This window comes from Podarcis filfolensis, assembly GCF_964270895.1.
Source record: "Podarcis filfolensis genome assembly, chromosome: 2".
Taxonomy (NCBI): domain Eukaryota; kingdom Metazoa; phylum Chordata; class Lepidosauria; order Squamata; family Lacertidae; genus Podarcis; species Podarcis filfolensis.
In genome coordinates, this window is record NC_139605.1 from 12,627,008 (window position 1) to 12,639,030 (window position 12,023).

The 12,023-nt window shown below is 50.3% G+C and overlaps 1 protein-coding gene across 2 annotated transcripts in view; it reads left to right on the top strand.

Moving 5' to 3' along the window:
• SKIC2 (SKI2 subunit of superkiller complex) overlaps window positions 1-11,215 on the top strand; it is a 48,309-nt gene extending 37,094 nt beyond the window's left edge. For both annotated transcript variants that reach the window (XM_083600438.1, XM_083600439.1), the window contains 7 exons: window positions 3,393-3,555; window positions 5,108-5,234; window positions 6,902-7,112; window positions 8,984-9,094; window positions 9,964-10,182; window positions 10,319-10,459; window positions 10,892-11,215. In XM_083600438.1, the coding sequence (XP_083456564.1) occupies window positions 3,393-3,555; window positions 5,108-5,234; window positions 6,902-7,112; window positions 8,984-9,094; window positions 9,964-10,182; window positions 10,319-10,459; window positions 10,892-11,092 (1,173 nt within the window). In that variant the 3' untranslated portion in view covers window positions 11,093-11,215. The remainder of the gene's footprint in view (window positions 1-3,392; window positions 3,556-5,107; window positions 5,235-6,901; window positions 7,113-8,983; window positions 9,095-9,963; window positions 10,183-10,318; window positions 10,460-10,891) is intronic.
• Window positions 11,216-12,023: the final 808 nt, after the last annotated feature.

The window sequence follows — 12,023 nt, forward strand, 5'->3', positions numbered from 1 at the left end:
TGGACTCTCTGATGAAACCTCTCTTCAGGTTTTTGTCAATAAACTCCCTCAACTCCTGCATTTCCCTGTCTGACATGGCGTACAGCTTGCCCACGGGGAGCTGGGCCCCAGGGACCAGGTTAATCTGGCAGTCAAAGTCTCTATGCGGTGGTAGTTTATCTGCTTCCCTTTCGCTGAAGACCTTGCTCAGGTCAGCGTATTGTTTGGGCACCTTCCCTTTGTTCGCCACTTCCGTCCCTGCTATGGAGGCTTTTGCCCCTTCTGGCACCTTTCCCTCTTTGCAGTGTTCCAGGCAATGTCCTGACCCAAAGGACACCACTCTCTGATGCCAGCCCACTAGCGGGTCATGCAACGCTAGCCAGCTCATTCCCAAAATGACTGGCGCCCCTCCCAGGGTGGCTACATTGAACGCTATCCTTTCGGTGTGCCTTGCCACCCTCATAACCATTGGGACGGTCTGTAGGCTAACTTCTCCCCCCAACAGCTCCCTCCCATCGATCGTGGTGACCTGCAGGGGGTTGCTTAAAGGGAGTGTCTGTATCTGGTGTTCAGCTGCAAACTCCTTGCTCATAAAATTACAGGAGCTGCCTGAGTCTAACAGCGCCTTGGTCTTTAGTGGGTATCCGTTTGCCAGCTCTAGCAACACCTCTATTACTAGGGCTGGTCTTGGAGGTTCCGGAGTGGGCACTTTTACTGCTCCTTGGCCTGTCTGCAGTGCCCTGACAGAGGCAGACAGGCGTTGGCTTTTACTGGCTCCTGGACTTCCTCCTCCTTCCCCCCAACAGCCCCCGCCATCCCTTGCCATTCCTTTCTTTGCGGGCAGACTCTGGCAAAGTGACCTGGCTGCTGGCAGAGGTAACATTTCTTGGCGCTCTTTCCCTCCTTCTTCCTCCCTTCACTGGGATTTGAAACTGCGCGCGCGCGCGCTGTTCCAACTTCCATCGGCTCTCCGGGCGGGAAACTTGGCTCTGGAATCTCTGGAATGCGGAAATCCCTCCAACGCTCTCCTTTCCCCTCCCGCTTCTCCAAGGCTCTTGCCTCCTGGCGCGCTCCAATGGTCAGCGCTGATTTGGTCAGCTGGTCCATAGACTCCGCCCTGGGCGCCCGGGAAAGTTCGTCTTTCACCGCCGAAGAAAGCCCCTCTTCAAATAGCATTTGAATGGGTTCCGCCGATAGGTCCCACCCCAATCTATGTATCAACATTGTAAACTCAGTCCAGTACTCACGAACCGATCGGCTCCCCTGTTTGCAAGCCATCAATTGTCTGCGTACCAGTCCCTGTTCAATCTCGCTGGAAAACATCAAATCCATGGCGCGAAAAAACTTCCTCGCGTCCTTCAGCATGTCACTATTCCCTGCCATCAGGGGCCTGGCCCAGTCTCTCGCCCCTCCTTCGAGATGGCCAATCACAAACGCCACTCGCGATGCCTCATCGGGAAAGTCATTAAACTGCAGTTCAAGAGCATACTGCATCTCTGTCCTAAAGGCTTGGTAGTTCCTGGGGTCCCCCCCAAACTTCTGCACCATTCCTGGCATCTTTCTTGCTAGTGTAGCGCCTTTTGCCTTTTCTGCATCCTGCGCCCTCCTTTCTTCTAGCCTCGCCGTTTGCATTGCTAGCTGGAGTTCCAACACTCTGTACCTTTCTTCCAGAGTTGGACCTTCTCCAGCTCCTGCTGCTCCTCCGGTTCCGGCTGGGTTGCTCATGATGCCTCTCTGCACAAGCTGCTTTCAGGGACTGTCCGATTGCTATGATGGGATGGTGAGCTGCTTGTGCGTAAAATCCTGATCCCTCAGAGTTTGGCTAAGTTCCCAAACCTCTGTCTGTGATGGAGCTCCTTAAGCATGGCTCCATCAATCGCTCGTTGAATCGGACAGTGGGCGTTTACGGAACTTCTTCCAGCATAAAAGCTCCTTAACGGAAACACGTCTTCTGGACTCTCGGCGTGACAGTTTCCGCCGAGGAGTGGGTGTTCCTACGGGAGGTCCTGAAACCCCCCCACTGTTCTCGCTTGAAGTATCTCTGAGCTCTCCCTCCGACTCACTTTCCCTTGGAACTCCACTTCTCCCCCTGCTGGTCCCCTCCTCCGCTGAGTGGTCTCTCTCACCCTCCATGAGCCCTTTCACCTCCTTCGTCTCAGAGGACAGTTCCCTGACACATACATATGTGTATATATATATAGAGAGAGAGAGTTAGGAAGACTTATAGACTACTTAATCATAAAACTCTCTAAGAAGTGCAAACGTAAGAAAATTGTTGATAAAATGCTGCTAAAATCCCCAAAACTGTTCAGAAAAGTATATGCAAGACAAAATCAACAAAATCTTTAAATCATAGACTAAATTATATGTCTGTGTAGGCTTGCTGTAATAATAGTAATAGTAATAATAATAATAATAATAATAATAATAATAATAATAATCGTTCAGCAGGTATCAAAACAACACAGTGCTTACAAATGGATTGACAAATTCACTAAGGCAGGATCTAACTTTCTTTAACAGAAGAGGAAGGAAGCAACATTGAGCTATTTAGACGGGGGAGGGGGGCAATTTGCAGTTGGGGACTCAATGTTAGCTGGTATTAGAACCCAGCCCAAATGTCACAAAATTGTGAGCAAGTTCTCCAAAACTCTTCCAGCGGGGTGGTAAGCAGAATTTGGAGGTAGGGTGGATAGAAAGCTGGTATGATGCTGAAGTCAGTCTGCATTTAATCAGCATTGTGGTAGGCAAACTAGGCCTGGGGACGAGATCCGACCCAATCGCCTTCTCAATCCGGCCCCCGGACGGTCCAGGAATCAGCGTGTTTTTACATGAGTAGAATGTGTCCTTTTATTTAAAACGCATCTCTGGGTTATTTGTGGGGCCTGCCTGGTGTTTTTACATGAGTAGAATGTGTGCTATTATTTCAAATGCATCTCTGGGTTATTTGTGGGGCATAGGAATTTGTTTATTTCCCCCCTCCCCCATGTAATCTGGGCCCCCACAAGGTCTGAGGGACAGTGGACCGGCCCCCTGCTGAAAAAGTTGGCTGACCCCTGTGGTAGAATAAAAGAGGAGACTATAGGGATGAGGCATCAGTGTCGCTACTGGACTACAGTTCCCATCATTCCCAACTGTTGGCCATGCTAGTTGGGACTGATGGATGGTGGAGTCTAACAGCATCTGCAGCTTTCCTCCACAGATCTCCTTAGCACTCTGCAGAAGTTGGGTGGCACTTAAGCGGTGTCAGATCTGATGCAGTTGCCCTCTGTCTCTGGCCCCCTTTTGCCAAGGGATGCACAACCTCGACTGTGACGACCCCATGGATGGTTGTTTAGGCTGGAGGCCGGACGAGGAAAAGGTAGCCTGTTTACTCCCCTTTGCAAATCACATTCCCGGGCTCTTGACTTCAGGTTTCCTCTGACGCCGCCAACCGAGCCTTCAGCACTTTGGTGATGTGCGAGAAAAAGCTGTCAGAGGGGGACGCGGCTGCTTCCAAGGAGGCTGGTCTCCCTTCCCCTCCAGAGGTGCCTCTTCCTGATGACCTTCTGCACACCAAGCTCTTCCTTCCAGAGGGTAAGGCGAAATAGGGGTTGATTTGGGGGAAACGAGGTTTGTGGTTTTATTCTGCATCTTCGTTTTTTTACTGAGAACCCTGAGACATCACCTTGCCAACAAAGGTCCGTGTAGTTAAAGCTATGGTTTTCCCAGTAGTGATGTATGGAAGTGAGAGCTGGACCATAAAGAAGGCTGATCGCCGAAGAATTGATGCCTTTGAATTATGGTGCTGGAGGAGACTCTTGAGAGTCCCATGGACTGCAAGAAGATCAAACCTCTCCATTCTGAAGGAAATCAGCCCTGAGTGCTCACTGGAAGGACAGATCCTGAAGCTGAGGCTCCAATACTTTGGCCACCTCATGAGAAGAGAAGACTCCCTGGAAAAGACCCTGATGTTGGGAGAGATGGAGGGCACAAGGAGAAGGGGACGACAGAGGACGAGATGGCTGGACAGTGTTCTCGAAGCTACCTGCATGAGTTTGACCAAACTGCGGGAGGCAGTGGAAGACAGGAGTGCCTGGCGTGCTCTGGTCCATGGGGTCACAAAGAGTCGGACACGACTAAACGACTAAACAACAACAACAATACCAGAACTAAATTTGCAGCTGTTTCACACACAAGATCACTCCTGGTCTTCCCCTTACCCATAGCAGATTTCTTCATCTCAGCAGCCTAACTTACAAGGAAGGGAAAACCTTTTGTTATCGCTGCTAAAAAAATAAGATAACACAGAGGGGGTTGTAAATCCTTGCTGATCTACTGCAAGTTTCCCAGACTAGATCCTGATCTCCCTTTTGCTGACCTTTAAATAAGAGGGGTGGGATCAAAGCATCATTTTTGCCTGTTGTGAACAGATCTGCTTGCGTTCCCACAAGGAACTCAAAGTGAGATGGATGAATGAATGAATTTTATTATATCGGTCACAGACCAGTTCCAGCCCACATACAATATCAAGGAGGTCATAAAACACGATAGGGAAACATTTGAATTTGCAATTAGGTATGGCAGGGACAATACAGATATAGCAACAGTTAAAAAATATATAAGTTAAAACTTAGTCACTAACATATAACCTAAAATTATCATTTAAAACCTTAATCATTATGATAGCACAGCTTGTTCCCTAAGTTTTATGGCAATCGCACAGAATTTGGCTACCCTTAACGTGATCTCAGGATCCTTGTTCTCTACCAGGGATTTTAGACATTGAAGTTCGGATTCATTTGGAGATTTTTGCATAGCAGGGGTAATAAATACCGAGTGTGAGATAACATTCCAAGTTTTGTGTGCACGTTAAGCGTTCCAAATAACTCTTTTCAAACTAGCAGGAGAAAAGCAGGAGGGCTTGATAGGAGGAGACAGCCTTTTTCAAATGTCACTGGCAATAATTCAGTTCAAGAGAAGCAGAAACTTGGTTTTTAAAAGAAGTTGGCTGAGAAATAAGCAATGCATCTAGGAATCCATGTTTGTGCAAATGGTTGATTTTGGCCCTGTGTTCTGGGTTGGGACAGCCGATGGAGGCTAGTAAAATATGTGTGTATATATTTATATATTTCTCCATCCCACGTAGGCCCTTGCGGACATACTATAAAGAAACTGGGCCCATCAGACATTTTCGGTATCACAAACAAAACTCTGCGGGTCAATGCTGAGCGCATCCTGGAAGATTTCAAGAAGCGCCAGATGCCCAGGTTCAGGTGAGACAGGAGCTCTGCCAGCGGGTGAGGAGGGTGGGAGCTGGAGGTCAGCAACACTTGGATTGCGGCAGGTTCCCCATCCCTTGTGTCTAAAGTGATAATGCTCAGAGGGTGGCAGAGAGCGAGTCCTCGCAGCTGTAGCAGAACTGCGTAAAGTACTTTGGGTGGGTGCAGGGGGCAGAAATAGGAGAGCTTATTGCTCTCCAGGAAGCTTCTCATGTCTCCTCGTCTTCCCCTGCCCACCCTCCTCCCACACTTCCAAATCTCATGATCTGGCCTCAAAAGAAGAGGCAGAGACATCCATCCCTCCACAGCCTGTGTTTTGAGTCTGGATGTCAGAAGCTTTGGCCCAGCCCTCTGCATTCTAACCCTACAAGGACAAAGTGTTCCTTACACATAACAGTGCCTTTAAACAAAACAAAAATGCAATGGGAACCATTTTTGTGGTTATTTTTAATTTTTAAAAAAGAGTACATTTTATTCCTTTTTTGCATATGATATTATTATTATTTTATGATTTTCAATTTTTATACAATAATTTTAACATTTCAAAACTCAACTTTCTTCCTCCTCTTTCTGCGGTTCCTTAAATATATTTTTTATATTTTCTGCATACAGTGGTACCTTGGTTCTCGAACGTAATCCATCCTGGGAGTCCGTTTTACTCCCAAAACTGTTTGAAAACCAAAGCCTAGTTTCCAGTTGGCTTCAGGAGCTTCCTGCAGCCAATCGGAAGACGCATAAGTCGCTTCAGACGTTTGGCTTCTGAAAAACGTTCACAAACCGGAACACTCACTTCTGGGTTTGCGGCGTTCGGGAGCAGATTTGTTTGGGAGCCAAGCTGTTCAGGAACCAAGGTACCACTGTATTCCAAATTAACTTAATTTACTCATTTATTCATCTGTTTTAAATACATACTCTTATAAAAACTGCAGGTTAATTTTTTCACATACGATAAACACGAGACAACAAAAATACCGGCTGGCCTGTCATTTCTTGGAAAGTTTGTGCTTTTACCTCGTGTATATTTATGATGTGTAAGCTGCCCTGAGATCTTCAGCTAAAATGGCAGTATGCAGATTTAATTAATTGATTGATTAAGGGTAACGGCAGCTATGGCAACCCTCATGCTGCCGCTCACAGGACAGGGGACTTCGAAGCCCACGTCAGTGGTTCATGCTCAGGTTTTATTTTGATGTTTGAATCCCCGCGACGGGATGAGCTCCCGTTGCTCGGTCCCTGCTCCTGCCAACCTAGCAGTTCAAAAGCACGTCAAAGTGCAAGTAGATAAATAGGTACCGCTCCAGCGGGAAGGTAAACGGCGTTTCCGTGCGCTGCTCTGGTTCGCCAGAAGCGGCTTAGTCATGCTGGCCACATGACCTGGAAGCTGTACGCTGGCTCCCTCGGCCAGTAAAGTGAGATGAGCACCGCAACCCCAGAGTCGGTCATGACTGGACCTAATGTTCAGGGGTCCCTTTACCTTTTTATATGGGGGGGGGAGCAAACTGGACGTTTGTGGGGAGGCCCTTAGCCCACAAGAGCTCCAGAGACACTCGGTGGGTTTAGTGTTCGTTGCAGCAAGGAGAGATCAGGCAGAATAAGATGTTCCATGCCCTCCTCTCTCTCTCTCTCTCTCTCTCTCTCTCTCTCTCTCCCCCTCCCTGCAGGAACGATCCGCCTGGGCCATCAGCTGCCACAGCCACCCAGGAGCTGCTGCGCTTGGCCGAGGGCTCCCCCGAGGGCCTCCCCCTCTTGGATCCTGTGAACGACCTTCAGCTGAAGGACCTGGAGGTGGTGGAAGGGGTGGTGAAGGCCCGTCGCCTGGAGGAAGCGCTGCTGGGGTTCCAGTGCGTGCACAGCCCCCGTTTCCACACAGAGGTCAGTCGCGGAGTGGGGGCAGGAGCGGGAACCAATGCAGCAGGGCTGGGGTGGCAGGAAGGGAGAGATTAAGGTGGCCCTTGAGTCTCCCCGGTCCCCAAAGGATGCCGTGTCTTCCGGGATTCCACACGAGCGCAGGAGAAACATGGCATGTGGCCAGAGGCGCAGAAATAAAGGGTGTGTGTGTGTAAGAACTTCTAGTCTATGTGATCGCAAAGAGCTTGGGAATATCTTCTCTCTTTTCTTGGAACGCAAGCAGGCGGTAAATGAAGTCCTTGGAGGAATCATAGAATCGTATACAGTGGTACCTCGGGTTACATACGCTTCAGGTTACATACGCTTCAGGTTACAGATTCCGTTAACCCAGAAATAGTGCTTCAGGTTAAGAACTTTGCTTCAGGATAGGAACAGAAATCGTGCACCGACAGCGCGGCAGCAGCGGGAGGCCCCATTAGCTAAAGTGGTGCTTCAGGTTAAGAACAGTTTCAGGTTAAGAACGGACCTCCGGAACGAATTAAGTACTTAACCCGAGGTACCACTGTAGTTCAGGCATGTCCAATGCATCGATCGCAATCGACTGGCCAATCGCTGGGTGGATTTCAGTCGACTGCACTATGGGCCAGGTGGCCTTTGCTCCTCCCTTCCAGCCGGAGCTCGGCTGCAGGAGGGAGCGAGCTGCGCCTCTGCTTTCGTCGTCCGTGAGCTCCAGAGCACAAGCCTCTCTCACTCTCCTTTCTAAGGAGGCCGCCCTTGGCTGGGGCCGCTCTCCTCGGGAGCTAAAGGAAAGTGAGGCGCAGCCGATGTTCCGCATATGGGATGAGGCTGGATAAAAGGAGAACACCTTTTCTTCCTCCATACAGAGCGGCCTGTGGCTTAATCAGCTGTCGCCTCCATTTGGGCAATATGTGGAGGGCCATCTAGCTGTTAGAATTCCTGCTCCATGATGGCAGTCATGGGATTGTTGTCTTTCACATGACGGTGTATGTTTTGACTCCACAGAGTGGGAAGTGACGGAGACAGGATGTTTGTATTACTGTATTCCGTGAAGTGGGAACTATTGTCCTTTGTTTTTTTCTCTTTGCTGTCTGATGCTAGAGAGAGAGGGAGGCATGTTGCAGTGCTCCGTGTGTGTTTTTATGTAAATAGATTAGCCAAAATGCTGAGTTGCTGAGGTCTGTTACGCAAGCTGCGAAAACTCTGCAGATCCCTAAGTGTGCCAGTGTCGGTTGGTTAAGAACAGTTTCAGGTTAAGAACGGACCTCCGGAACGAATTAAGTACTTAACCCGAGGTACCACTGTAAAGGATTTCAAAATGGGGGGGAGGGGGAGGAGAGAGAGCACCTCAACCCCAGTTCAACTTGCATAATTTTTGCAATTCCCAGGAATACCTTAGTTGGTAGAACATGAGACTCTTGATCTCTCGGTCGTGGATTCGAGCCCCACGTTGGGCAAAAGATTCCTGCATTGCCGGGGGCTGGGCTGGATGACCCTCGGGATCTCTTCCAACTCTGTGATCCTTAAGCCACAGAACATGGGAGAGTGGGTGGAGCCCAGTGTGGTTTTCTTTCTTTTTTAAAAAAAGAATTGCAGCAGACAAGCGCAGCGCTGCACACATGGCTCTTGAGCTCTTTTTATCTGCCCACATCCAGAGGCAGTGAAGAAACGTGGGAGGTGGGGAGGATGCTTGGCCTTCCGAGTGCGGCAAGACTACACCTCCCAGCCCGTCTGACTGTTGCCTATCCCAGCAGGGGGCTGGTGGGAATTGGAGTCCCAGCGGCAGCAATGCAAGTGCCACAAGTTCTCTTTCCCAGCATTAGGTGAGGCTTGATCTCCTCTCTCTCTCTCTCTGTCTGTTTCCTCTTCCCTTCTAGTTTGTGCGATTCAGGGAGCGCCAGCAGGTGTTGGAGGAGCTGGAGCAGCTGCGCTTCCTGCTCTCTGACCAGTCCCTCCTGCTGCTGCCTGAGTATCACCAGCGGGTCCAGGTAAGAGCTGCTCCCTCACGGAGACCCCAAAAAGGATACAATACAATAATCTTTATTGTCATTGTCCCATACAGAACAACGAAATTGAAAAAATAAATAAAAATCTACATAAGACATTCAAAACCAACAAGCCTGCTATCCCAGCTACCCCAACCTGGTTAGCCCTTTAAAAACTCATACTCTGTTTTTAAAATACAATATACTCCTACAGAGACTCCTTAAAGGTAAAAGGACCCCTGACCATTAGGTCCAGTCGTGACCGACTCTGGAGTTGCGGCGCTCATCTCGCTTTACTGTCCGAGGGAGCCGGCATACAGCTTCCGGGTCATGTGGCCAGCATAACCAAGCCGCTTCTGGTGAACCAGAGCAGCGCATGGAAACGCTGTTTACCTTCCCGCCGGAGCGGTACCTATTTATCTACTTGCACTTTGACATGCTTTCGAACTGCTAGGTTGGCAGGAGCAGGGACTGAACAACGGGAGCTCACCCTGTCATGGGGATTTGAACCGCTGACCTTCTGATCGGCAAGTCCTAGGCTCAGTGGTTTAACCCACAGCGCCACTCCTTACACAGCGTTTAAAACCAAAATCGCATTTGGATAGAAACTGTTTCTCAGGCGGCTGGTCCTCGTCTTTATAACCCTGTACCTTCTTCCAGAAGGCAGAAGCTGAAAGAGATCATTTCCGGGGTGCGCACTATCCTGCGCTATCTCTGCAGCTTTCTTATAGCACCTGGCAGCATAGATATGATCCAAGGACTTCCACCAGTGACCCAGAGATGCCCCCGGTTGTGTTCAAAATATATGGGGTGTATGTGTGCGTTTCCTCCTTCCCCCCTTGGTCACCTTGCGCCCCGACTGCCCCCCCCAGGTCCTGCGCTCCCTGGGCTACATCAACGAAGGCGGTGCCGTGGAGCTGAAAGGCAGCGTGGCCCGCCAGATCAGCAACCACGAGCTACTGCTCACCCAGCTGCTGCTGGACAACGCCCTGACGGACCTGCGGCCCGAGGAGATCGTGGCCTTGCTCAGCTGCACCGTCTGCCAGGTCCGCACCAGGGTGGAGCCCCAGCTGCCCTCCGTCCTGCAGAAGGTGAGCCGGGGGGGAAGGGGCAGCGGGGAGGAGAAGCCGAAGCCCCATAGAGCCAGCCAGGGGCGTTGATGTACATGTGGGGGCCTGGCAGCAGCTCCCAGAGTCTGGCTCTCATGACCCACCCTTCCCCCTACAGGGCATAGAGCACATCCGGTCGGTGGCTGAGGAGATCGCCCTGCTGCAGCGCAAGTGCGGCCTCCAGGAGTCAGTGGAGGACTTTGTGGAGCAGTACAAATTTGGGCTGGTGGAGGTGGTCTACGAATGGGCCCGCGGCATGGTAAGGCCCCAACCACCTCGCCCCTTTCCCCCCGGTTTTTATTTGCCCAACCCCACTGCAGGGGTCTTAGCATTGTAGACTTGAAAGGGACCCCGAGGATCATCTGGTCCAGGGTTTCCCCAAATTTGGGTCTCTGGCTGTTTTTGGACTACAACTCTGGCCCAATCGCCTTCTAAATCCGGCCCACGGATGGTCTGGGAATCAGCATGCTTTTACATGAGTAGAATGTGTCCTTTTATTTAAATTGCATCTCTGGGTTATTTATGGGGCATAGGAATTTGTTCATATTTTTTTTCAAAATCTAGTCCGGCCCCCCACAAGGTCTGAGGGACAGTGGACCGGCCCCCTGCTGAAAAAGTTTGCTGACCCCTGCAATAGCCTAACCCCCTGCAAGGCAAGAGCCACAACTTCCTTCCTTTCCTCCCTCGCCAGCCGTTTGCAGAGATCGCCCGCCTGACAGACGTGCAGGAAGGGATCATCGTCCGCTGCATCCAGCGCCTGGACGAGACCTGCCGAGAGATGCGCAACGCGGCCCGCGTCACCGGGGAGCCGACGCTCCACGCCAAGATGGAGGCCGCCTCCAACATGATCAAGAGGGACATTGTCTTTGCTGCCAGCCTCTACACCCAGTGAGGAAGGGGGGAGCACCTTCGGCTCTTCCCACTCCCCTCAAAATGCACCTCTCTCTGTTCCTGATGTCTGAAAAGTTGTAATGCGTCTTGCAGGTATACGCAATAAAATATTATTTTTTGCTGACTTAAGGGGAGTGGGTAATTTCCTTCTGACACATGCAAAGGGGGAGGCTGTGTTGGGTTAGGGTCTGTTGGCGACGGAGGCCCATCCAGAGCACAAGTGACTCTCAGCTTGCACGGGGGCTGCATTCTGGGGATCACTCCCAACAGAATATTTAAAACACGATAAAACTTCAGACATTAAATACTTCCTTAAACAGGGTTGCCTTCAGATGTCTTTCCTTGACATCCACAGTGCTGGCGCCACTACCGAGAAGGCCCTCTGCCTGGTTCCCTGTAACCTCGCTTCTCGCAGTGAGGGAACCACCAGAAGGCCCTCGGAGCTGGACCTCAATGTCCAGGCTGAATGATGGGAGGTGGAGACGCTCCTTCACGTACACTGGGCCAAGGCCATTTAGGGCAGGCATAGGCAAACTCGGCCCTCCAGATGTTTTGGGACTACAACTCCCATCATCCCTAGCTAACAGGACCAGTGGTCAGGGATGATGGGAATTGTAGTCCCAAAACATCTGGAGGGCCTATGCCTGATTTAGGGCTTTAAAGGTCAGCCTAAAGCCAAAATCACATTTAGTCAAAACACATTGTGTTCAAGGGTGGGTGGGATTGCAAAATTCTTTTTCCAGATGCCTACCCCCTGCTATCTTTTTTGTTAAAAAATTTTGCCAAAGCTGAATGCACACAAGTTAAATGCATGGAAGTTGTGAGTTTCCTGCTCTTCCTCTTCCTGGGCTTCCATGGCTATCAGGTCCCAAATGGGTTATAAAAAGGCCACAGCTGTTTCTTCCCAGCACCAACCAAAAAACAGAAGTTCC